This window comes from Sceloporus undulatus, chromosome 1, assembly GCF_019175285.1.
Source record: "Sceloporus undulatus isolate JIND9_A2432 ecotype Alabama chromosome 1, SceUnd_v1.1, whole genome shotgun sequence".
Classification (NCBI taxonomy): domain Eukaryota; kingdom Metazoa; phylum Chordata; class Lepidosauria; order Squamata; family Phrynosomatidae; genus Sceloporus; species Sceloporus undulatus.
Window position 1 is genome coordinate 52,541,579 of NC_056522.1, and position 26,882 is coordinate 52,568,460.

The window sequence follows — 26,882 nt, forward strand, 5'->3', positions numbered from 1 at the left end:
TTCCCAAGATTAAACAAATCTACTTTACTAGCAGATGAGGCTTTCCTTGCAAGATGGTGTTGAAATATTTGAACACTTTAAATAACAGTAATTTAAACAATAGCATGTGCTTGATGAGCAGAACATGGCACTGATTTAAAATGGAATGAAACAACTTTTTTAAAAAATATTGAGTACTTATTGAGTACTTACTACATATTTTTGTCACATGAGACAATTTCTCACATTAACACCAATTCTCTGTCTCTTTCTTTTAATTAAAAACATCCCTTCAAGGCAAGTATATGAAATTATCCTAGTTAATAAAGAACCCTTTTAGAACACACTTGCACTGTAAAGGCAACCAAGATATGGGAAGTAGAAAGACAGGAGGTTCTGGTCAAAATGTACCCTTTGTTGCAAGTAAGAATGCATGCATCTCAAGAACCAACAGTGAATTTGATAAAGGTGTCTTTTATGTAATTAATAATCAGACTAAATATAGGAGGCTTGTGAACTTCAGCACTTGTGCAAAAAATAATTCTCCATCTCTCTTATGTCATAGGCCATGGCTACTGATTCTAGGAAACATTCAATATTTGCTTAGAGGAAGCTTCCATAAATAGAAAGATCACAGAGTATTCTTGTACCATTATCTAGCTGCCACAGCAAAATACTGCACATTATATCGCCCACTGTTTATTACTAGCTATGCCACCAATATGTTTAACTTAGGTAAGTCCATCCCAGTTACCTATCAAGAAAACTGAAATACCCACTCCAAGAGTACTTTAAAGAAATTTCTTTCTGTCACTTTCACCCAAAATGATGCGAATGACTTTAGATGACAAAGTGCCCCATCAGGTGTAACAGTAGGTACTCAGTTGTGAAAATATAAAGAGGTGGGGGTGACATCTGTTTGCATTAGTCTCCTGTTGTCCACTCTTGATGCTCATAAAACTGTTTAAACAGAACCTTAGTAGTGTGTGCTGAAAATACGACCCTGTGATTTTTCCTTGCTTCTCTGAACAGGAACATTAACTCAGTGAGCGCTCAGATCAACTAGGTTGGCTCTGCCTGACCACCAACAGCCATGCCCCACTTTATGGTGTGCAACCGGCCACTCAACTGGACTCTGACCTTAGTGCTGGGGTATCTCTTTTACCTCCTCTTGGGAGCTGCAGTGTTTCATCTGCTGGAAAAGCAGGCAGAAACCAAAACTCGAGACCAGTTCCAAATTGAGAAGCTCAAGTTCCTGCAAAACTACACATGCTTGGATCGGCAAGCCCTGGAGCAGTTTGTACAGGTAAGAGTAATGGGAATCCAGGAACCCAGTGTAGTGGGCATCTGAATTATGCAATTTAAGAGGAGGGATGGATATATTGGTTTGGGCCAGGGGTTGGTCTTTGTCCACTACTCACTTTCCAGCCCATTCTAGAGGGGGCCTGGGCCACAGACCTGAAATAGTGAAAGAAAACCAAGGGGAAATTCTCCTCTTCGTTTTCTCAAGGTCTGTTTAAGATCTAGGCATAGTTCTTAAAATAATTATTTCCTGCTAATTCTCCATTTTTTAATCCCATAAATATAAAGATTACTGTTCAGAAGATATTTTATTAAGGCAGAGGCCATTCTCCATACTCTATTTTATTGACCAGCATGTACATGTTTGTGTTTTGTCTGCTTGGTGAATCCTGTAATTTCCCAGCATTCAACTTTCAGTATTTTCTTGGTGGGAAAATATGGTTCTTTCTGTCACCCACCTATCCCCAGGAAGAACATTTGTTGCTGTTGGGACATCTAGAAGGCATGGTCTGTCAATAGCCCTATTTAAGCATTCAGAAAATGCAAAGACAGGCAAGAAGAGAGGAGGCACTGCAGACCATCCTCATGGCTTTCCATTGCCTTTTATATGTATAGGGTGACTATGAAGAAGAAAGCCCCTTTAACCTGGAAGGCTTTTCATGCAGTTGAGAGTTCCCATAGCTAATGAATGCTCTCCTCTTCAGAAAGTAACTCCCACATGAAGAGGTCAAGGTAAGGGAAGCATGAGCCTCTTTCTCAAGCATTTCTTATGCACATTTCTTGAATGCCTGAATAGGGCTTTTGTCACAATCTTGCAGCATTTGATGAATAAATACAATTTATTATATATTGCATTATTAGAGTCCAATAAATCATGTACTTTATCGCTAATTATCTAGAAACTGAGTATTCTCATACAATGCAGACGCATCTAGAAGCAGCTGGTTTTATTTTCCTTTGTGAAGAATTGTAAGGCTATCTGCAAACATGTCTTGCTGTTTTGCAAATTTGTCATATTATTGTAAATTCAGAGAGAAAGAGACACTCTCATTATCCCACACGACAGTGCATTAGCATGTTTATTCCCAAGAAAAATAACATCAAGGATGACTAATGGAAGCTTGATTTTAAATAACATTTCTCTCTCCATTATCCATTCTGAATAGACAGGGTATTGTCATATAGTCTACTGGCAGCACAAGGTGTGAACAGAGGGGATGCCTATTTTCCACAGTGGTGAGATGAAACACTCCACCTTACCACTCAGACCATGTGCTGCCAAGTACTACTATCACTTAAAAGCAGGTTGCAGGAATATTAAGGAAAAGCAAAAATGTGATTGAGGCACATCTACACAATGGCCCCCAGACACCTCAGCTTTTAGATAAGCTTTTAGATAATGGCTACCTACAAAACTTTTAGTCCTACACACAAGTTCATTCATTGGTGTAATAACGATGGCTGGAAACCCTTAAACTAATGAAAATGTAGACCTCTTCATGTAACATGGCAAATAAACTGAAAGCATGGAAGAAGGAGCATCACAGACGAGAGCTCAGAAGTTGCTGAGGTTTGGTAAGGAAGGAATAATGAAGCTACATTTCAGAAGTAAAATAATTTATTAAGTTATTCTATGTTTTTGGGTGTAATATGCAGCCTTTTCTGGTTCCCCTTTCAAGTTATTTTATGCAGCCCTTTAAAAAGCAATGTGAGTTATTTTTTTTTCAAACTGCATGTCATTCTTTGATTAATCCTACCTAAACTCTTCCCCACAACAAAATAACAAATAACTCAATAAATTGTTTTCTTGGAACGGAAATGAGTTAATAACAATGAGTTATTTAAATATTGTGGTGAATAAGGAGAATGAGTTCCTTTTAAATGGGGACTTTTTAGCTCTATCTCAGTCACACCTATTAGTGCCACCAACAATCTGCATGCATTTAATGGTATTTGTGAACTGACTCCAGACACATACAAGCTTCACATATGTAGGCTCTCTAAAACTAGCTATAACCTGCAAAAACAAAAACAAAACAAAAACAGAATAAAGATGATACAGAGAAGCCCAAATGCAAGACATTTACAGAACACCTATCAAAAATGTACAGATTAAGGGCAGGGTCAATGGATACAATCCTGATCCCAAACGTATCTCAATCCTCAGTAAGTATCTGCTCTCTCAGGAGAAAAAAAGCTTGTGCCTTCCTGCTTTCAGTTTGGGTTACTAAAGCACTTTGACGCTATCTCTGACAACTACCTTGGAGAGCAACTAAAACAATGGAGAATTGTAAAAATTAACAAACTCAATTTATATCCCTACTTTCTGTCAAAAATGGTACTTGAGGCATACAACCAAAATGTAGGCTGAGATATAACCTAAACACAAATGTTTTTAAAAAACAGATTCAGCCAGACCAACATAGTTGTTGTTGTTGAGACCCTGAAACTCTGGAGGCCAGGGTTTGAATCCCCAATTCAGCCATGGAAACCCACTGAATCACCTTGGACAAATCACACTCTCTCAGCCTCAGATGAAGAAAAAGGCAAACCCCCTCTGAACAAATTGTGCCAAGAAACCCCCTGGCTTTAGGGTTGCCATAAGTCAGAAATGACTTGAAAGCAGACAACAACCCTTGAAACGATTTTAAAAGCTTTTCTGTTATTCATTTGAGAACTTATTTCAAACCAGAGGTTTTGCATTGCACACATTAATCAACCTGCAAAGTGTTAATATCTTTCCCGTGCACTACATTTTTAAAGGAAACCCTTTGTATACTTTTATCCAAAGCCAAATTATGTAGTTCAGCCTCTGGAACAGAGTGTTTTCTGCTGCATAACCAAACATTCAGCAGAGTCAGATTAGTGCTAAAAAGTAGCACTAAAGAGAAACTCAGATTTATGGTATAGCTAGACAAAGCATGCTGTGTAGATCAGCAGGTTTTCTCTAGTACTGTGTGCACTGGGGAAAGGCACTAGGGGGCACCAACATTTCAGTTATGTCAAGAGCATTTAAATATCTCAAACTTGCCAATAAAAAGAAATCAACAGTCCTCAATAAAATCAACCAGTCATGGAGCTGGAAAGTATTTGGGGGTCATCTAGACCAACGGTGAAGGAAAAATGCAACATGGCTTCAATGTGCTAGCCCCAAAAATGCTTGCATCTCTGTTTCTTGTATATCCTGGTGCTAGGGAAGTTCTTTCAAAAGAGCAAGCTGACAATGTAAAGGTTATATAGTCTATTTTGTTTTCTATAACTCCCAAAAATGAGGAATGAGCTATGTAGCAAAGCTTGGAGAATTAATGTTTACCTTCCAGGACCCAGTCCACGATCAACTGACAACTGAAAGACAAAACTTCTATCAAATTCATTAGTTTCATGGAATTTTTCCCAGCACATGTGCTTTGTAGCAGTGGCCTGGCAGCAAACTCTATTAGGATGTAAGAGCACAAGGCTAAGGGCACCCATTCTTCTGGATTTTGGTCTGTCAAAGTGGGAGACAGATATGCATTTCTTTTAAATGAAGTTGGATCCTTGGTTGATCAGCATGGCCTGCTAATCTTTCCTGGTGTGGCTGCAAGAAGCCCAGACATACTAAGCCCCTGCTCAAACTCAAGACATTTATCCATAGAATCATAGATCTGGAAGGGGCCCCAGGGGCTATAAGGTCCAACTCCCTGCTCTCTGCAGGATCTTGAACTTAAAGCATCTTCAACAGGGAGCTGTCCAGACTCTTTGAGTACCTCTCTAAGCAATTGGTTCCATTGCCAAACCACTCTCCATGTCAAGATGTTCCTTCTAATGTTGAATCAAAATCTACCCTCCTGTAACTTAAAACTGCTAGAACTTCACTCGGAAGCTGCAGATCTGACATCCCTATTAGATGGTCCACTAACTTGGCTTAAATACCTCTAGGAAAGGAGTGTTGACCACCTCTCTAAGCAGTTTGTTGCCCTGACAAATAGATCTGTAGGAGGTTTCTCCAGTTTTTAAGCTATAATCTTCTACAGTGTCATTTCTGCCTATTGGTTCTAGTCTTGCCCTTTGTGTCAGCTCTGCTCCATCTTCTGAATAACAGCCATTCAGATCACTATAAAGTTTCCCCTTATTGTTCCCTTTTCCACATTAAACACATACCTTATATGGTTTCAGATCCTTCACCAGTCCGAGCTTTTGTAAATATGCTTTTCTCAAAATATATCATGCAGAATTGGACATTCAGAGCCTGAATAATGCAGAATAATTACTACTTTCTGTGACCTGGACACTGTGTTTCTCTTGGTACAGCCCAAGATTGTACTGTATTGTGTTTCTTAACTAGTGCATCACAGTGTTTGCCCATATTCCTTGGTAATTTTTTCAATCTTGTAAAAACAAGATCTTTTTAAATCATAGTTCTCTCTTCTATGGTGTTGGCTATACCTCCAAAAACGTGTTACCTGCAAATCTGATCAGCTCCCTTTCATCCAGTCCATTTATAAAAAAAAATATTGAACAGTATAGGGCCCATGTCACAGTCTTATGACACTCCACTCATGACATCCCTCCAAGAGGATGCTGAGCAATTAATTAGCATTCAGTGAGTACGGTTGTTCAACCAGCTATGTATCCACATAACTGTAGTATTGTCGCAACCACATTATGCTACTATGTAAATAAGAGTATTATAGAAAAAATTTGAAAGCAGATTTCTTCAAATCAAGACATAAAATGTTTACAGGATTCCTATGATCTACAAAAAAAAAAAAAAAATAGTAACTCCAACCCAACTCCCCCCAAAAAGAGGGGAATATAAGCCCATGTTTACTTGTAGTAATGAATGCTTTATTTTCAAGTGTATAATCACTGTATCAGTTTGTCTGGTATTGAGGTCAGGCTGACTAGTCTGTAGCTTCCTTGATGCACATTGTTTCCTTTTCTGAATAGAGGAACATTTCCCCACCTCCCATCCTCCAGCACCTCACCTATTAATCCAGAATTCTCAAAGATTTCAGAAAGTATTTCTGTGCGTTTTTCAGGCTATGTGTCCATGTTCTGGAAGAGCTTATTTCTGATGTTTCACCTGTATCTGTGGTTTGCATCTGCAGACTGGGTCAGCCAGAAAATTTTGCAGTAGCAAAACATGTTATAAACCATCCTGGGAGCTTATCACACACACTTTTGTCTCGGTTCTGGGCATGGGCAGGGAACATGCATGGCTGAGTGAAAATAGAGTTTATCACATACTAAACTGTCAGCAAGGTGTCCCCATGCCATGGCAACCCTAACCCATCACCAAGCTGGGCGAGGTGAGTGAATTTTGCTTTCTGCCTGAGCAAAATTCACACACCTCAGCCCAGCTCAGGGATGAGTTAGGGTTGGTTTTGCCATGGGGTTGCCTTGCTGACAATTTAGCATGCAACAAACTCTTTTTTTTTTTAATAAATTTTTTATTGGTTAAAAAAAAGAAAAAAAATCAACAAAATGTACAAATACACAAATACACAAATACAACATCAACAGAAAGGAAAAGAAAGAAAAAAACATTTACAAGCATACAGTATAAATATCTAAATACAATTCAAAACAAATAACAAACAGATACCACTACACATTAAAATTCCTTCCCCTCTCTCAAATTGAAGAAATCTGTTAACTATGATCTTTCTTAACAAATCCTTTTATGTTCTAATTACTTTCCTAAGCGTATACTCTTAAACTACTACCTAGAAACGATGTATCCATATTTTGTACTTAAATCCGACTAGGTTCAGTATTTTTCAATATTGGTTATCACAAAGTTCTTTTCCGTACATCCCATATTTAATAGGTACTATTATTTCCTACATGAACCATCACAGACTTATGTAATTCTAAATGTTGACTCTACTAATCAGATTAGCGAACACCTTATAGGATTAAATGTTTATATGACATTGATTACAGTCTCTAGTTCCGTTTCCTGAGCTAATTTGATGTTTTCTTTATTTGTTCTTTACATAGATCTATAATAGGTGCCCATATATCTTCCCATCTTGCTTCTCCGCCATCTTTCAAAATATTTGTAAGTTTGTCAGCCTGTATCATGTCAAGTACTTTCATATACCAGTCCTTAATTAGTAGGGGTTCTTTACTCTTCCATTTTCTTGCAATAACCATTCTGGCGGCCGTAATCATATAAAAGATAATTTTCCCGTAATCCTTTTCTAACTTGGAATCATTCACCATCCCCAATAGGAAAAATTTAGGCTCAAATCCCATTTTTGAATTTAGTAATATCTCTAGTTCTTTGTGAATTTGACTCCAAATTTTTTTTTATTTTTTTGCATCACCACCACATATGAAAATAATTTGCCTTCTTCTCTTTACAGTTCCAACACTCATTTCTGTTTTGTTTATCAATCTTATTCAATTTTTCAGGTGTTATATACCATCTGTATTGCATTTTCAGATAGTTCTCCTTTACCTCAGCGCATACTGTGTATTTTAATCTCGTCTTCCAATTCTTTTCCCACTCTTCCAACATTATTGGTGTTTTTAAGTCTTGGGCCCATTTTATCATGAATTGTTTAACAGATTCATCTTCTAATTCTATTTTGAGTAACAGCTTGTATAATTTAGCAATAATATGTGTTGTTTCTATTCTCATAATTTTCCCAAATTCTGTATCTTCTTTTTTCTATTTGATATTTTTTATTGTCTAATTTGAATCTCTCTACAATTTGCCTATATAGGAACCAGTTAACATTAAAACCTTCCTGTGAAAGTTCCTCCATATCTTTAATTTTATAAGTCGCTTTGTCTAGTATCAATATGTCTTTATAGCTCATCCACTCCACACCTTTCATCCTTTCTCTCCTGAAGAAAGCCTCGTTGATCGAAGCCCAGGTAGGTATTTTCGTCACAAAGAAAGGTTTATATTTAAGCCAGATTCTTAAGAGCGATCTCCTTATATAGTGGTTGTTAAAGTTATTGTTTATTTTAATTTGATCATAAAGTAAGTAAAGTAAGTAAAAAAAAACACACGGTAACAAACTCTTTTTTCGCTCAGCCACACGTATCCCCTACCCGTGCCCAGAACCAAGACAAAAGTGTGTGCAATAAGCTCCATGGACATAAAACACTGTTTGAAAACACTGAAATTCTGGACCATGCCATTAACTATCAAGTCAGAATGTACATGGAAGCCATTGAAATCCATAAACACGTGGACAACTTCAACAGGAAAGAAGAAACCCTGAAAGTAAACAAAGTTTGGCTACCAGTCCTGAAAAACACCGAAATCAAGACTCAGCACATGCAAATGAACATCACCCAGGGTCAGGAGGTTTCCCAGCAGACAATGGATCACTAATTAAATAGACACAAAGCCTTCTCGTATATTCCTCCCACCCTGAGGCCTGGCCATTCACCAACAGGGCTAACACAGATTAAAATGTAAATCATTCTCCCCCCCCCCGCCCCGCCAAACCAAGGGTCACACAGTATATATACCCCACACACCTCCATGCCACCATTCTCTGAAGTTGCCAGCTAAAGATGCAAGTGAAACATCAGGAATAAACTCTTCCAGAACATGGCTACATAGCCCAAAATCCCCACAAAAAACAATGGATGCCAGCCATGAAAGCCTTCGACTTCACATTACAGAAAGTGTTCAGTACCTAGCAATGCAGTTCATCTAGCCCTTGAAGCCTAAACTCATTTGAAGTAGCAAGATCCTTTATACATTGTAAAAATACAATTTTAACTGCCATGGTTCCAGACTCCAGAATCCTTCGATTTGTCGTTTTCTAAGGTACTAGCCCTCTTTGGCAGAGAAGGCTAAAGACATTATAAAACTATTCCATAGGATGGAGCCACAGCACCTGAAGTGGCGTCAAACTGGAATATCTCTACAGTGTAGAGAAGAGTTTTGTTTTTCAAGGGAAAGGCAAAAAAAAAATCAAAAGGAAAATAGCAAGTATACTCATTTGCTAAGCAGGAGGGGAGAGGGTGGGAGGGACAGAGACAGAGAGAGCAAACAGTCAAACCAGACAAAGAAAGTGAGAACACAACTCCAACGAAAGCAGGACAGGAGGTTGAGTCTGGTGACTGTGCAGCCTAACCAGAAAGGGAAAGACAAAAATAAATAAAAAGAAAAATACAAACCACAAATGCAACCCAAAAACCAAAAAAACACCCATTTTACTTCTTAATGCAGTCCATTATGGAATTCCCCTGTTTTGCCTACCATAAATATCTCATTCTAGTTGTTCACTTGCAGGAAACAGACTGCTTTGTTACAGGCCCTGACTGGTCCCTGGAATGCACTAATGCCAGGCGATAGGGATCTCCATCACCATCCTTGGCTTCATGCTATTGAGCTCCTTAGCTTGAGATAACATACACCCCCTTCCAAAACTCTCATCCAGTATCCTTAACTTGAAAAGGATGACCATCTCCAGCATGTCTGTTGAATTGACCCACTTACAATTTTTAAACTATTTAATCAAATGTTTCCATGAGTGAGTACTTTTTCTTGGCCCTTGAGCCATGCCAAATTTGGCTCAGACAGAACACAGCACTGGAATGCTTGATTACAAATTTGAGAGATTTTTTTTTTAAAAAAAACAGTCAACTGCGTCAGTCTATTAGACTAGATTCAAAGAAAAGAAAGGCACAAACCATGTTTAGCAATCAGCTAAACAGCAGTTGTCCAGTTCAGTTGAAACACGTCCATTTTGTTTCCTTAAAAACACAAATTAACATTTATCTGTGTATGAGTCCAAAGAGACAAGTTGGCATCAAGCTCTCACCATTTTGAAATCTTTCTCTGGCTCAAGAAGTGCTGCTGACTACCCTGTTCAGTCTTCATCAAGATCTTATTCTTTTTTACCAACTAAATTACTGGGTTGAATCAAAATGATCATCCATTTCTGAAAGAAGTTGTGTGAATGCAAGGGCCTTCAACCAGTGGAGGATCTTTCAAGGGTGGCGGCAATTTCAACAGTTCTCTCTTTCCTCTATCACTCCCTGCATTACAACACACCCTGTTCTGGAGATCCCCCCAATCCTTTGGAGCAGATTAGAGCAATGTACATGGGAAAAGGCTGGGCAAGGACTGTTACCCCTTTCCATTTACAGAACATTTGGCTAGATCAAAAACTCTTCTATGATTGAAAAACCACCACTAGATTCAACCCACTGTGTTCAGACATTGGAAATGCAAGCAGGAGCGTGGGGAAAAAATCTTGCAATTTATGAGATTTTTGTTGGGACAGACTATATCCAAAAGAATCCTATTCTGGATTCTCAAAGCACCCATACAGACAGGCCAAAATAAAGCTGCTTCAGGTCACTTTGGAGGTATGCTGTTTAAATGATGCAAGCATTGTAAGAGGCCAGAAGCCACACCAAAGCCATGCTCCAGTCCTTGCTGCTGTGCCTACAAATAATTTCTAATTTAGGGTGACCTTAAGACCAACCTATCATGAGGTTTGCTTGGCAAGATTGGTTCAGAAGGGGGGTTGCCACTACCTTCCTCTGAGGCTAAAAGAGTGTGACCTGCCCAAGGTCACCGAGTGGGTTTCCATAGCCAAGCAGGGAATTGAGCCCTTGTCTCCCAGAATCCTAATCCAACACTCAGACCACCAGACCACTTTAGTTTAGGATTTACACCCATAAATTCAGGCTATCGAGTATTTAGAACATAATGAAATATAAGTGATTGTCAGGATTGTTTTCTCAGCTCTCACTAAATCCATTTTGGCACTGAGTATGCATCTTCTTCTATTGGCCTATATAATCTAGGCATACACAATCTAGATAGCACCATCATCCCTTGCCCCAGCAACTGGTGAAAGCTGTTCATGTTTCAAGTGACACTGCTATAGCTTTTAAAGGGGAGAAGAGCAGCCAGGCACATCTTCATCATGCTTTGGCCCAGCAGCTGATGAAAAGCCCTTCCAACTACCATTGGTCTGGCCCCTGTGTCAGAACATCCAGAATACCCTGTGCTGTATTTTGTGTTCCTCATACTTTCATATCTGGAGATAGCATGTTTTTGAGAGATCCATGACCTTTCAGGAACACTAGGTCAGCTTCTCAAAAGAAACAGGGTAGGAGCCATAGCTTTCCTCACCTGGAAAGTCCAAAGCCTGGTAGCTGCCACTGAGAAAATCTTCTCTTGTATCCCCATCAAACATGCTTCTGAAAATGACAGAACAAAGAGAAGGCCCACCTCACAAGATCTTAAAAGCTGAGCAGACTCGTAATGGAGAACACAGTTTTTCAAATAGCCCAGCCACAAGATTTATAGGGCTTTCCAGGACACAGCCAGCATTTTGAATTTTGCCTAGAAGCAGACCAGTAGGATTCAAGCTATCATAATAAGGGAGTTGCATATTCTGGGTAACTGCTCAACATATGGCCACAACATTCTTGACCAAGTGAAGTTTCAGAACACTCGCAAGGCAGTGCCATTGCTTCTTTAGTTGAGTCTATCCACTTCTGGTACAGTTCTCTTCTTTTCCTACTGCCTCCCACTTTACCAACCATTACTGGGTGATTTTTTCCCCCCCAAATGAGTCATACTGTGTCATTTATTGGTCATTTTAACAGTCCATGGTTATGGAGAATTCTTCTTCAGCACCACATTTCAGTGTGTTCTCCTCCCGTTTGTTTTCTTCACTGTATAGCTTTCACATCCACGCACAGAAATCAGAACATGTTATGCTAATCCAAACAGGATGCAATTAAGGCAAACAGATTGTAGCTAATGCATAATCATAGAAATCTAACCTATAACATGTTACAGTAGCCCAAATGGGATGTAGCTAGTCATATGCCATCATGACCAGATCTGACAAGTTCAAGAGTTGGTGCAGTTAGGGCACTAAGCCTAACTACACAAACATACTCCTGACCACCATGGAAGCTCGCCATCCAAGTTCAGGGTCAAATCCAGGAATTCACCTAAACCTGTGAATGTGTGCATTCAAGAAGACTGTAATCCCATCCAACACAGGCTGAATCCTTCTTTCTCTTCAACGATGTTTCTACTTCAGGTCATTATGGAGGCCTGGGAGAAAGGTGTCAACCCTGAAGGAAATTCTACCAATCCCAGCAATTGGGATTTCAGCAATAGCTTCTTCTTTGCGGGAACTGTTGTCACCACCATAGGTAAGGTGAACTGTTTCTTTTCTTTTCTTTTTTCTGGGAAATGTTCCTTTTTGGGCTTCCACAATATTTCCAGTAAAAAGATGAATCATGCATGACTGATGGTACAAAGTACTCATGGCAAATCAACGTCAGAACAGTCTGGGATGTTGAAAGGTGCATTTAAAAAGCCATATATTCAACCAACACCCATTTGTACATGTACCTTTTCCATGATTAATTATCTAGACAGGCAGAATGGGGGGAAACATAATTTTTGCATGTTTAACTTTTGGGTTTTTTTTTTTTTTACACATTCACAGTAGTTTCAAATTGCCTGCCATATGAAGATAAAGCATGAATCTGCCAAAGTAACATATTTTTAGTATCCTTCATTTCAACAAGTAACAAATCAAACTGTGAAGGAATTGTGGCCTCATCAATAGCATGTGTTACAAAACAAGGGTAGTCTCCCACTATAGAAGAATATGATGTATTATAAAATATAGATTGGCTATCAGACACATGTGGGCATAAATCTGATATGGTTATTTAGAGAGGTATAGCAAATGATATGATTCTTTTCTTTCTATCTTCCTTACAGGTTATGGGAACCTGGCCCCCAGCACAGTGCCTGGGCAGGTGTTCTGTGTATTTTATGCATTGTTTGGTGTGCCTCTTAATCTGGCATTTCTCAACCAGCTGGGGAAAGGGCTCAGTGCTCATCTAATCAATCTGGAGAGATGGTTCCACAAGCCAGGTCGAGCTCGGGTATAGTTTCTCATTTATTATTTTATGTTTCCATTTTCTTTCCAATATGATTTTCATCCATCATCTTTACTCACATAGGAATGTCACCGACTCATTCCAAATTTATATGTTTTTTGTGTCCCCTCCTGAGTCCTGGCATATGATGGTCTTTGACCAGTTTTGGACCTCAGAAGGGCAGTAACAACCTATAAAGAGTTATGAAGCTCCAGGAGACCAACTATAATAATCAGACAGTGCAAATTAATCAATCACTCAAGAATAAATAAATACATAAATCTCAAAGACCGGGGTACTGAGCAGGGCCCAGAGGGAAAATGAAACTGACCAAACAATTGTCTGGGAGGGGTTGATGATTCAGGTGATTCCTGCATATATGTGTTTGACATAAGGCTGCTTCATGGGGAAAGGTGAGGAGTGAAAGGGACGAATCCACCTGGAATACATAGAGATGCAGATTTCTGATGTCTCCAAATACTTGACCATTTTCTTTTTCAAAGCATTTCTATGAAACATGGAGGGAAGAATGTAGATTCATCACACCCATTTCACACATTCACTGAATAGGGGATATGGGTAGTGGATGCTGGAAAAGGACTAGTCTGTGTAGTTTACAAATTATTTTACAAAACCTGCTGAATTACAGGACAGGGTACTTACACCACCCACACAGGGTTTTTTTTGCATTTGGTGCTTGGGCTGCAATACCACACCTACTTACCTGGGAGTAAACACTGCTGAGAAAGCCATCATAGTGTAATGGTTTGAGTATTGAACTAGGACACTGGGGACAAGAGTTTGAATCCCCACTTCACCATGGAAGCCCACTGGGTGATATTGGACAAGTCACATTCTCTCAGCCTCTGAGGCAAAAAAAAGTCAAACCCCGTCTGAACAAATTATGCCAAAAAAACAACAACCCTGTGATAGATTTGCCTTAGGGTCACCAGAATCTGTAGATGACTTGAAGGCACATAACAATAACAACAATCACCACTGAACTCAATGGGATGTATTTCTGAAAAACATTATATGTTACAGGTGGACAACTGTATGAGGGCCAGGGGCCAATTCTTCCCTTCCCCAGAACCACCCTCCACAGTCCACACCTCCTTAGCAAATCAAAATACCTCTGTTTCCATTGACAGGTCACTGTCTCTTGCTATTTTGAGAAGAACTGCAGAGGAAAACAGAAGTATTTGGGGAGTAGCATTGGTTTGTGTGATGCTTGTGAGGATGGAGTGGAAGCATTTCTGTGAGTTTCCATGCATCTCAGGGGGCATTCTGCAAAAATAGCCCAAAATCATGCCAATTGTTTTAAAAATTGGGGTTAAGGGGCTTTAAAGTACTGGTGAGGGGTTTCAAGGGCGCATGTGATTCACAGGCCACATTTTGCCTACCTCTGCTATAAGTGTACAGGGTTAATTTCTCAGTGAGCATCGTGTTTTGAAATGGCAGAACAAAGTTGTAAGACTTAAATGTCACAGAGCACTATTCCTAAAAATTCTATAGATGATTCATGGCACTTCTTTGTACAATGTGTTTTCTAGGTTTAAGGATGTGCTTTGGAGGAAACAGCACAATGAGTATTTCCCACCAACAGGTTTTTCATCTTTTCTTTTGATTTAGTAAGAGGAAAAGTTCCGACCAACCAAAGTTTATGGGAATTGCAGACCTTGAACTTGTAGGAGTTGCCTCCCAGAAAGTGCAGTCAGATGCAAAAGATAACATGAGTCCATCACCTTTAACAGCTGCATAGAAGAAAGAATTTCAACAAATAAAACATGCATGACAACTTGCTCTTCTCCATGACATTAAATTTACAGGTCTTTTGATCCTGGCTGCCCTAGCCCATTATCAAAGAACTGCACACAAATGTTACTGGTATTGATTGTATGAGCAATCCTGTTGAATATTTTTCTAATCTTTGAACTTCCATAAGATTTTTTTTTATGGCAGGCTTGGGCCCCCAGGGGATGTGGTGGCTTAGTGGTTAAGATGCCAATTCTGTTGATCAGAAGATCAGAAGGTTGGCAGTTCAAGGCCCGAGTGCTGCATGATGGGTGAGCTCCTGTCACTAGTCCCAGCTTCTGCCAACCTAGCAGTTCGAAAGCATGCAAATGATAGATTCCCACTGAAGTAGAAAGGTAACACCATTTGGTGCAGTCATGCTGGCCCCATGACCACCACAGCAGTCCTCAGACAACCCTGGCTCTTTGGCTTAGAAGATGAGCACCGCCCCCTACAGTTGGTTATGACTAGATATTCATGTCCTTTACCTTTTTTTAAACCTTTACTGGGCCTCCATCTTCTGCTCCAAATTAACAACTGTGTATGTTGCCAAGAGCCTTACCAAGCTTGTTACTTGATTTTTCTCTATCAGTTCTTGAATTCCACTCCCCATTTTGGCAATCTCTGGACAAACCTTCTTGGTTCTTTTTCTCTTAACCATTCTGTTATATGATGTTGGCATTTGTTTCATTATCTCACTTTAACCTCAGGTATGTGATCCAGGCTGTTCATGATGGATAAGAATCTGTGGAAGAGTACATATAATCATGCCATTAAGACTGCAACACCAAGAAAGAGCAAGTGAAAATTTAACCATCAGGATATGGCTAGAATAACATTTTCTATGCTAATGTGCTTAATGATGCTCTAGTCTAGATACAACTGAAACATCTAAGGGGCTATACAGACCTCCCGAAAGGGGCAGTCTGCAGCTTTCCCTTTACAACCTCATGCCGCAGCCCCAATCCAGCCTCTGGAGAGCACAAAAAGGAGCTGCAAAAAGTGGCTCCTTTATGCGCCCTCCAAGGGGCACCATAGCTGCAGTGGAGTGGCTTTATAAGGCCCCTTCAGTGCTGCATCATGTGCATGCAGCACTGGAGGGTGTCATGATGGCACGCACCGTGTGGACCGGCACATGCCAAAATGGCGCTCTGGAGGCAGGGTTAGGGTGTCCAGCATGCAGACGCTGTGCCCTAACTTTGCCCACGGGCCAGCACAAAGTTCTGGTCTGTATAGGGCCTAGGTTCAGAGGAAGAGACCCTCTTTTCATTCTTCATTTTGGTTCTGTGAGGGTCATTTTGCTGGCTATGTAACAGCTTATAAAATGGTGTATCACAGTCGCCAATAATTTACATGGAAATCTGATATACAGAGGTTGTTTTTGTAAGTCAGAGCTTGCAATCCACAAATGAAAGAGACATATGTCAAGATGCTATATAGTGATACTATGTTGTTAAAAAGTCTGGTGTATTGTGGCGGGTTACAGACCGCTGAAATGCGGCGGTCTGCTGCCGCCGCCAGTTGCTGCATCCAGGAACTGCAGCAGCCAAACGGCGCGGTTCCTGTACGCAGCAAAGAAGGAGTGCGAAAATCTCACTCCTTCTTGTGGCCTGGAAGAGACGCCACGCGGCTCTAGTTGCGCACACGTGGCATCACTTCCGCCACGCAATGTGTGGACGCAGAGCGTCCGTTACTTCAAAATGGCGGCGGCCGTGTGGAACGGCCACCGCCATTTGTTACGGACTCAGTCCATGCTAGGGTTAGGGGCGTCTGGAAGAGACGCCCCTTTCTAACCCTAGCACGGACTGAGTCCGTCCTAGGGTGCCTGTTTGTAATGGGCCTCAGAATGATAAATCTTTTGAGTCTTTCTTCAGTATTTATGGGCCAAAACTCATCAGGCTTCTTAACAATCAAACATCATTTTAGAGTATCTTGAGATGTGTCTCCTTCATTCATAGGTTCTAGTTTTTACTTTTCCAGCCTGCACTTTGAAGGCAGACGTAAGGTAGCAAGGATTTGGATGCACTCTGAATCTCATCAGACAGATCAAGTTATCTTAAGCAGAAACACAGTGCTAATGAGCTGCCATTTCCCTCCTTTTGTTCCTCAGGTGATTCAGATTCTGACAATGGGACTGTTTCTGATGGCTGGCACTTTGCTTTTTCTGATTTTCCCCCCAATGATCTTCAGTTATGTGGAAGGCTGGAGTTACGGAGAAGGCTTCTACTTTACTTTCATCACCCTCAGCACCATTGGATTTGGAGACTATGTAGTAGGTAATGGAAAGATTAGTGTTACTAATTTCAGACTTTGAGAGCATCCCTGCTTCCAATAAATCTTAATTAGGACTTATGGATATTATCTTAGTGAAATCAGTAGATGTAACATCCCCGCTGAGTCTACGACACAGAACTGCACACATTTTTTTTCCAGGTTGGCTGAACAACAACAGTTCAAAAGTTGTTTGATTGCGATTCCCAGCAGCTCCAACATAGCCAATGGTAAGGAATGCTGGGAGCTGCAACAAGATCTGGAGGGCTGCAATTTGCCATCACTTTTATATTCATTCAGTCACTCATTAAGTCACTGTTAACAGCTAAGTAAGGGGCCATCAGATCTTACTTAAACTATTATATAGTTCAACCATCCTCAACATGCATTTAATAATAGCCCAAAAGTATGACTGATAGCTATTGTAGCAACATCTGAAACTCCTTATCACTGGTGACAGTAACAAATCCACACTAGGCAGCATAATGCTAGCAGGACTTCCCTACCTGTTTCCTGATTGGATGAAAGAATTTGCCCTATTTATGCATTATCCTGAATCTCCAAACTTAACTGAGAAAAACTTGTGGTGGTCAAAAATCCATATAGCTCAACATTCCATTTCCAGTATTGACCAGAAGGAAGCTTCTATGAAGTTTTCATGCTGAGCACAGTGCTGATAATAACTGTATATGAGACACACAGGCAGGGTGTGATCCAGGGGTGTAGCTACAAAGAGGCAAAATGAAAGTATTGTCCCCCAAAGTATACATTTCCTTCCATGAAATTCTCATTCAGTCCCAAAATTTCTAGCATTGAAGAGAGTGAGACACTGAAAATTGTTCACACCAAGACTCTGTATACAGCGGGCCCTTGTTATCTGCTAGAGTCTGGTTCCAGGAACCTCTGTGAATAACAAAATCTGTGGATGCTCAAGTCTCATTAAATACAATGGCATAGCAAAATGGTGTCTCTTATATAAAATGGGAAAATCAAGGTTTGATACTTGGAATTTATACTTTTTTTGAATATTTTCAAGCTGTGGATGCTTGAATCCGTGTATAAAAATCAGTGGATAAGGAGGACCAACTGTATTTGCAGTGTTTGCACTCCCATGCTAACTTTGCCTGCTGCTTTTCTTGGGATGCATAGACTGTATTTCTCAATGGTCAAATGGCGTTTTGAATTCCTACTATGCTAGAAATATGGGAACTTAAGGAACGTTTTGTAGGAAGGGCTGAATTCTTACTTAATGGGCCAATGCTCTCATTTGCCTTCCTCCCTCCATGCCACACCACTGTGACAAACAGTGGTTGGGAAGAACCATATGAGTATTTTAGGCTGCATCTGCAGTGCAAAACTAATGCATTTTGACACCACATTAACTAACATACATAGCTCAATGCTGTGGAATTCTGGGGTTTGTAGTTTTAGGAGATATTTAGCCTTCCTTGTCAGAGAGTTCTGGTGCCACAGCAAACTACAAATCCCAGAATTCCACAGAATTGAGACATGGCCATTAAAGCACTGTCAAATTGCATTAGTTTTGCACTGCAGATGTACCCCTGTTATGGCCAGACCCCACAAGCCATGCAAAAAATATGCTACTGATCCTTTCACATCTGCCCAAGACAAGGAAAGAGTGATTGGTTGGTTCCCCATGCCCATCCCATGAGGAAATGTGCAAAATCCTGTGCAGCAGCAGCAGCAACAACAACAACAACAATAATAATAATTTATCCTGCCCCTCTGCGCAATGCAACCGGGGCGGCTTACAACATTAAAATATACATTCCAAACATAATCCCCAATCCAACCCACCCCATTAAAATACAATTAAACTATTTGTAGTTTAAAAACATACTTAAAATCATAACAGCAACAACAAATAGACAGTGACTATAGCAAAATCAGGGGTCAACATTTAAGTTTTCTTTTTAGTGGCTGGGTATCTATTCAGGAAAGGCCTGCCAGAAGAGATCTATCTTAACAGCTTTTTTGAAGCTGTTTAAGGTGGTAATATGAGCCAAGACCGCTCAATGCACTATTTTATTTCATTCTATTTGCCACTTTTCTTCCAAATTGACACCCTGGTGGCTCAGTCTAATCATGGGGTATCCAAGCATGACAGGGGGAAACTGCAGATTAGGTCTTTTTTAAAAATATATTTTTATAGACTCTTGCTCAAACGAAAACACAAAATTATGTCTTTTAAAAAACAAAAGTAATGTGATCTTCCCTTTTGTTCCTCCCTGGAAACAAACAAAAACAACTGTTTCTTGTTCCTCTTTTTATCTGCTTTGGAGGAAAAGGAATGCATTCTGCATTCAGAAGGGACTATTCATGATAAAAAAGTTTCATCTCACTGCAGTAGATCTTCCCCATCCACTTTCACATCAAACATCCACGCTGCAACTCCTATTCCAACTCCAATAAGGAACTGCAGTGAGTTACACTTTACAGACAAAAGTTCCATGTACTGTACAAGTAAGTTTGTTTGGGGCATATATTTCAGTTTCAGTCCCCCTCCTCTTCCTTTTAAAAGCACTGCTTCATGCATTCCTAGTTCACATTAATGCTGAGCTAGCAACATGTGAAAATGTCTCACAGAGCTACCCCCAATGCTCTTTTTCTGCATTCAGCTCAAGGACCAGTTTGAAATTACATGCACTCCACATACTGCTTTCTCGTCAACCACTGCAGGAAGGACCAAATCTCAGTGGCAACATGCAGGCTTTGCATATAAAAGATCCCAGCTAGATGGAATAGTGAACAGGTGATGAAGAAGCCTGTGGAGAGCTGCTGCAATGAGATAAAACAACGCTGGCCTAAATCAGAGCTTAGAAATGTTACTTTTTGGACCACAACTTCCTAGAATCACTCAGCCAGTGGCTTTATTTGCTGAGGGATTTTGGGATTTATTTTCCCCAAAGGTAACTCTGCAAGTACTTCATTAAACAAATAAATGCTCTTAACAGTTTTGTATTGTTTTTAATCAAGGCTTAGGGATAATGAACTGCTTCCTAGGCATGGGAGCAGTTCCATGTGGATCCTCTCTATGATGGCAGTGATAACACGAAGGCCAGGATGCTGTTAGTGACATGGTTTAGGGTAATTTTAGGTGCTTTACAGACGGGCCCTATGGGGCGCCGTCGTGACGTGCGAGGGGCGGTGCTTTCAGATGCCCCTCGCACGTGACGAGGGTGTCAAAATGGTGGTGCCCTGTACACATGGGTGCTGCCATTTTGACATGACGGACGCCTAGTGTCCGCACATCCTGGCGTCATTGTGACGCTGTGAGTGCGCCATTGGTGCACTGCAGCATCACAATCGTGCCGTAAAAGAACCCGCTTTTTGTAGGTTCTTTTTGCTGCGCAAGTGAGCCGCATGGTTTGTCCGCTGCGGCTCCTTCGTGCAGCAAACCAGGGTGTCGGGAGACCGTCCTTTTTGGGCGGTCTGTATCCCGCCTAAGTTTCCTAATGCTTCAGCCTTTGATAAGGAATATCAAGGTCAAGCCTGTTAGGGTCTAGCTTTAAATCAGCAGCGTAGCAGAAATGTGCTCTTGTCTAACTATGCTTCCGTATGAACTGAGACTGACTCCAAAAACCCAAGTAACTTGTAATTCAAACAAAAAGATTATTAACGGCTTTAATCTATATTTACATAAAAGCTATATCCTAATGTAGCTAATGAACAGTTTAGGTAAAAAGAAATATTTATCTCACCATCTTTCCAAAGAAAGTTGAGAGAGGAGAAAGATGGAAAACATGCAGTTCAGTTGAAAATCTTTGCAAGAGAATGTCTGTTAGTCCCAAAGGGGGAGTGACCTAAATCACATAGTTAGTTTGAAAGAGGGGGGGGGGGGTTGTATGCAGGAAATACCTATCTATAAGGAGAGGGAAAGAGAATACAAAAATCTTCTAACACATGGTTGGTTGTGTTATCCATACAGAGTGTTTTTATCAACACTGTGCACAGTGCAAAGGCCTTATCCAGCTGACAAGGATGGAACTAGAGGTCTGCATGTGGAACATATACCAGCCTGCATCAAGCAGGGTATACAGGATGTGGATGGGACTCTACTCATTCTATAATGAAGCCTGAAGGTCACAGTGCAGTACATGTACTGATGCACAGCACATTGCATTTTGCAATTGCACAAGGAGGGTGTCAGAGTGATCCAGATACATTGTGCTACAGTGTTATCCAGTACAGAGACAGTGTAATGCAAGCAGGATACAACTCCAGTGATGGTTATTTAGGCTATGTTGTAATTATATAGGACAATGATGGTGAACCTTTTAGGGACCAAGTACCCCAAAACAAATGTGTTCAAGGGGAGGAGACTTCCAGGGGGGCAGGACTTAGCTGTCTCTAGGAAGGCAGCTGAAGGCCCAGGAGCACATGTAGCAAGGAGGAACAAGTACATGCACCTGTCCCCCCCCCCATCTCCTGGGCCTTTAGCTGTCTCCATAGAGGCAGCTAAAGGCATGGGAGGGCAGGGGAAGAACAGGCACACATGTTTCTCCTCTTCTCCCACCCTCCATCTCTCCATGTGCCCTCCAAAATGGCTTCGTGTGCCAGAGAGGGTATGCCTGCCATAGGTTCGTCACTACGGATATAGGATCTCACCTAAGGATAGCAAGTCCAGGCTGGGAAAGTTGACAGAGATTATAGCCCTAAGAATACATACAGTCTTCACTGCACATATTTGTGCATGCATATACACCGGAGGCTTCATGGAACTCCTTATATCCAATTCCCTCCCATACACTCTCCAGTTGCTTAATTCTCTCCCCTGACCGCAGTTCACTACCAATTTAATGATTATGGCAAGAAACAGCAGTCTGTATCAGGACTGCAGGAGTAGGAGTAGCTCTCCATTCCCTCACTAAAAGTGAACTTTATTTAAAAACCACTATTTCCCTGTTGCAAATAGTGACTGGTGTTTGTGTATGCCTGTGCATGTGTATATGGGAGGCTTCAAGATAGCACCCATGCAGGCCCAAGGGCCAAAAGACATGCAGTCCTGTGCCAACCAAGTGAAAACAGGATAGGCATGTGCACGCAGGCCATACACACTTTGGAAAAGGAAGAACCCTCCTCTGCTAAGCTTCACTATCCTACACACAAGCAGGAAAAGAAGCCTAGGGGTTTCAGATAAAAAAAATAGTTTGGAGAATGTCCCACTGCTTCTAATTTATAAATACATGAACAGATTCACATACATGGTAGGAAAGGCCCTGTGGTCCCTTTAACAAAACTAAATCTATTATAGCATGAACTATCAAGATTGTAGCCCATTTAATCAGAAATAAGGTAGAATATCAGTTCTCATTTTTTGTGGTTTGCAGATGGGAAATCAGTGATATATGTATGTATTATGTTGGTCCTATGATATTTTCCTTCAGATCAGAGGGAATCAAAAACTAACCCATGTGTCTTGCTGGGATTTTTATTTTCTCCTAGGCACTGATCCAAACAAACACTATATCTCAGTGTATAGAAGCCTGGCAGCAATATGGATTATTTTTGGCTTAGCCTGGCTTGCTCTGATCTTCAATCTGGGAGCTAATGTGATGGAAAAATTCCTACAGCTCAACTGGCAAAAACATGACACTGGTGCTGGACAGACAGCTGTTGCCAAAACAGATGATAATCCTGATCCCCACAGGATCCATATCCCCAGCTGAGGGTGATTAACGGAATGCCAACGTGAAAAGAGAACTGCTGTGCTACCCTCCTTATGTCTGCAAAGCAAGGTTTGTGGGTAAGACATATAGCATCATACAAGGGGAAGAGAAACTTTTAACCAGAAAACAATCTCTAATACTGTACAGAAAACAACTAAACGAAGCCTTTGAAGGAAGATGAACTTAAAGTGTAGTTGTTGCATGTTTCCAACACAACCAGTTCTTTCAGCAAATATCATCTTAGATAAGATTGTCTCTTATGGTTCAGATTGACCTTGAGGCTACTGAACATCACTTTCTCCTCCAAGAGTAAAATGCACCATCCGCATGGTCAAACTCTGTTTGCAGAGATCAGTTTTTCCTCCTAACTTGGTATGAAGAGAAGTAAGAAACTATCCCCTCTGTCTATTTCCCTATTTTGCTCAAAGTAAACTCTTGTCTGAATCCTCTTAAACCTTTCTGCTTTGTGGTAGAACAAGTTTTATACATTCTCGGCACCAACTGTGAAGGAAATTACAGGCAGGTCATAGTTCCAAGTCCTCAGACCTCAATAATGGATTAATTAACTTATTATTTTTTACTACCACCAAAAGAGGTATGAGCAAGGCCACTGAGAACAGCTGAACCTTTGCAGAACAGTAAAGGGAACGCTTCTGATGGAATTCAGCCAATTCATATCACCACCTTTAGCTATCTCCTAAATGGGCTGAGCCAAGTAACATAGAGTCTCTGCCATTATCAACCAAACCACCCTTTGCAATTGTAACTATTCATCCATCAATATTTGAGCATTACACCTACAATTCCTAACGATGAACAATATCAAATGTTGCTGAATGATCTAGAATGTTCAAAAGGATTAGAATTACCCCTCCAAGCAACAACCTTCAACAAAGGATGCAAGCACAATCTCCATTCTGTAACCCTGTCAGAAATGAAACTGGTATGGATTCAAGAATCCGAATGCATCTAGAAGATTCTGGCACTGCAAGACAATCAATGTTTAAAGCCCCTCTCCCCCCTGCCCCAAGTGAATTGGTTGAAAGCTGAATGGGTTTGTTGGCATGTCCAAAACTAGCAACAAGTTTGGCTTGTTTTTATTTCCCCAGAGAATGCGCCTAAAAATCACTCTTTAAACCTCTTCCTAAAGATTCCTGCCAAAGGATACGGGAAAAAAAACCCAGTTTCTTAAGAGACAGTCTGTACTTTCCTCAAGATATTTTCCATAAAAGTAATAGTCATGAGTTTTTCTAATGTAACAAAAGATAAAACTGAATACCTCCAGAACCTTAGGTTAAGCCATAGGCAGCTAGTTCCTGATTTTCACATAATTTTATTCCTGAAGACAGTATTTTTCTGAAATGCATCTATTTTAGGACACTGGGAGACATAACCATCACAACTATAGTCCCTGGATTACACATCTCATTTGTAGATTAACAAATTAATTTGTATAATAAAGGAAAACAACATTTGTGAGACATGTCTAGACATCTCAGTAATTACAGTTTTTCTCTCTTCCTGTATATGTATATGTATATAGCACAGCAGAGTTGTTAAAATCGGATTTGACGCACAGTCTATATTAATTTATAGAATACTTCATCTGGATGACCAATGGAGAGCTTCTGGCTCATGAGCCAAATTTTACCCATCAGCACTCCTTATCTGGCCTCTGAGGCCTCTGATATGGCCCCTTCCCAAATACTCAACCCTTTTGCGAAGGGACAAGGGACAGGAGAGTAGATCCCAATTGAGCTATGGACTTGAAGGGAATCCCTGGACACCATGACTGTGTCTCTTTACTCTTCCCCCAGTTTCCCCAACTGCAAGGAGGAGAGCAGTGTGTGAATGAGAAAAAGAGAGAATCAAGTATGATATGTGTGTACTTGAAGATGACTGTGAGAGAATGTGCACAGAGTTTCTGGAAAGCACAGGAGGGGGGCAGCATGCCATGAATAGAGTGACTCTATCCACTTATGTGGCCTACAAGGTCTCTCTGTGGGCCAAAATAAATTTAAAGAACTTGATAAAGTTTTAATGTTATGCTACACAGCTCAATGCATTATTTTTGTGGTGGCCATTTCTAGAATGTTCCTTCACCTATGAAATAAAGTTGTTCTAATGTGTTATTTCTAATAAAGATGCCTTTCTATCCTATTCTATTGTCCATCCCCACTCCTATGCCTTTGCCTTGACATAATCCATTGAAAAACATCCACATTTGACTTGCATGTCACCTAGTGTAGCACCACCGTCTCCTTCTCCTGGACCATGTTTTACAGATACTGAAAACTGCTTTATACAGGGATCAACAAAGCAAAATATATTCTTCTCCCTCATGCAACTTGATGTACACCATTTGGTAGCTGGAAAATGGAATCACTCTAAAAACAAACAAACAAAAACATCTTGTCCCCAATCTTTATTGAGACTGGAAAAACAATTCACAGTTGCTATGAACACTGAACTCACTGACCTGATCTATCACTTGTTTAAATGACTTAAATTTGTTTTATACAGTATATATGTAGGTAGTTTGGAACTGATTCTTGTACTCTGTCATCACATTTTTGCTATTACTATCACACCTGCCTCCTGTGGAATATGCTGTAACCACTTTCATTAGTACCCACTTGGTTTAGCAATGTAAACTGTGGCAGCTGAGAGATGATCCTTCTGCAATAGTAACAACTCTTTCCTAGTCCATCCTGAAGATCCCTGGTATTATTTGGTGATGTTCCATACCAGGTACTCTCTAGGTCTGATCTCATTTACAGTCCAAAATCAGATGATTTTAATGTGCTCAAGGTAACATGAAGAAGACATGCCAAACTGCTCTTCTAAAGATGTACACCTTCCTCACCACATGGGGAGGCAAAACAGGAAGCCCAATGCTCCTGATTCTATCCCCCATGATTCCTGAGGTGTATTTCACTTCATGTACCAATGTACATATGTCAGAACATCATCCAGGACAAGATGGGAAGGAGTTCTTCAAAAAGCCAAGACATAACAGCTATGCCATCTAGTCTAGCATCCTGTTCATACAGCAGCCAAGCAGGTGCCTATGGAAAGCCCACCAGCAGAACATGAATATGACTGTATGTATCCTGTTATGCTTCCCAGCAACTGATACACAGAGGCATACTGCCACGATGCTGGAGGAAGCATATATCTGTCTTGACTAATAGGCATCAGTGGTAGCCCCATCCTCCATGGTTTTGTCTAATCTTCTTTTGGAATCTTCTAAGTTGGTGACCATCACAACACCCTATGGCAGTGAATCCCCCCTGTATAACTCAAATCTTGCAAATAAAAACATGATAGGATTGCCTCTGGGTCACCATATGTTGGAAACAACTTGAAGGCACACAACACACACGCACACACACACAGAGAGAGAGAGAGAGAGAGAGAGAGAGAGATACTTCTCCTTGAATCTCCTACCATCATCTCAAGCTTTGTGGTATGAGATCCAAGCATATTTTTTTAAAAATCACCAATAACATGCTTCCCCTTACTCATCTTTTACTCAACTTAAGCTAACATAAAACTAGACAAAATCCTAAAGTGTAAAGATATACAGCTGAACATTAAAGTTAGAATTGTTCAAGCCATTGTATTCCCCATTACCATGTACAGATGTGAGAGCTGGACAGTGAAGAAAGCAAACAGGAAGAAAATTAATGCATTTGAGATGTGTTGCTGGAGAATAGTGCTGAGGATATCACAGACAGCATGGACAAAAGACAAACAAATGGGTCCTTGAACAGATCAAGCCAGAGCTCTACCTAGATGCCAAGATAACTAAACTGAGGCTGTCATACCTTGGTCACATCATGAGAAGGCACAACTTATTAGGAAAAAAGAAAAAAGAAAAAAAACAATGGCATTGGAGAAGGTGGAGGGAAGAAGAAAGAGAAGAAGACCGCATGCCAGATGGATAGACTCAATCAG

At 40.5% G+C, this 26,882-nt stretch overlaps 1 protein-coding gene across 1 annotated transcript; it reads left to right on the forward strand.

Annotated features, from left to right (window-relative positions):
• Positions 1-875: 875 nt before the first annotated feature.
• Positions 876-24,996, forward strand: LOC121915421 (potassium channel subfamily K member 16-like). Its single transcript, XM_042439679.1, has 5 exons — positions 876-1,285; positions 12,312-12,426; positions 13,007-13,173; positions 17,072-17,237; positions 22,699-24,996. The coding sequence occupies exons 1-5, from the start codon at positions 1,073-1,075 to the stop codon at positions 22,920-22,922; spliced, it is 885 nt and encodes a 294-aa protein (XP_042295613.1). The 5' UTR covers positions 876-1,072; the 3' UTR covers positions 22,923-24,996.
• The last annotated feature ends 1,886 nt before the right edge of the window (positions 24,997-26,882 follow it).

Excerpts from the sequence above, each read along its gene's own strand:
- LOC121915421 (XM_042439679.1), top strand. The coding sequence starts at position 1,073 with ATGCCCCACTTTATGGTGTGCAACCGGCCACTCAACTGGACTCTGACC. Across the intron at positions 1,286-12,311 it reads CCCTGGAGCAGTTTGTACAG|GTCATTATGGAGGCCTGGGA; the intron begins GTAAGAGTAATG and ends TTTCTACTTCAG. Across the intron at positions 13,174-17,071 it reads ACAAGCCAGGTCGAGCTCGG|GTGATTCAGATTCTGACAAT; the intron begins GTATAGTTTCTC and ends TTTGTTCCTCAG.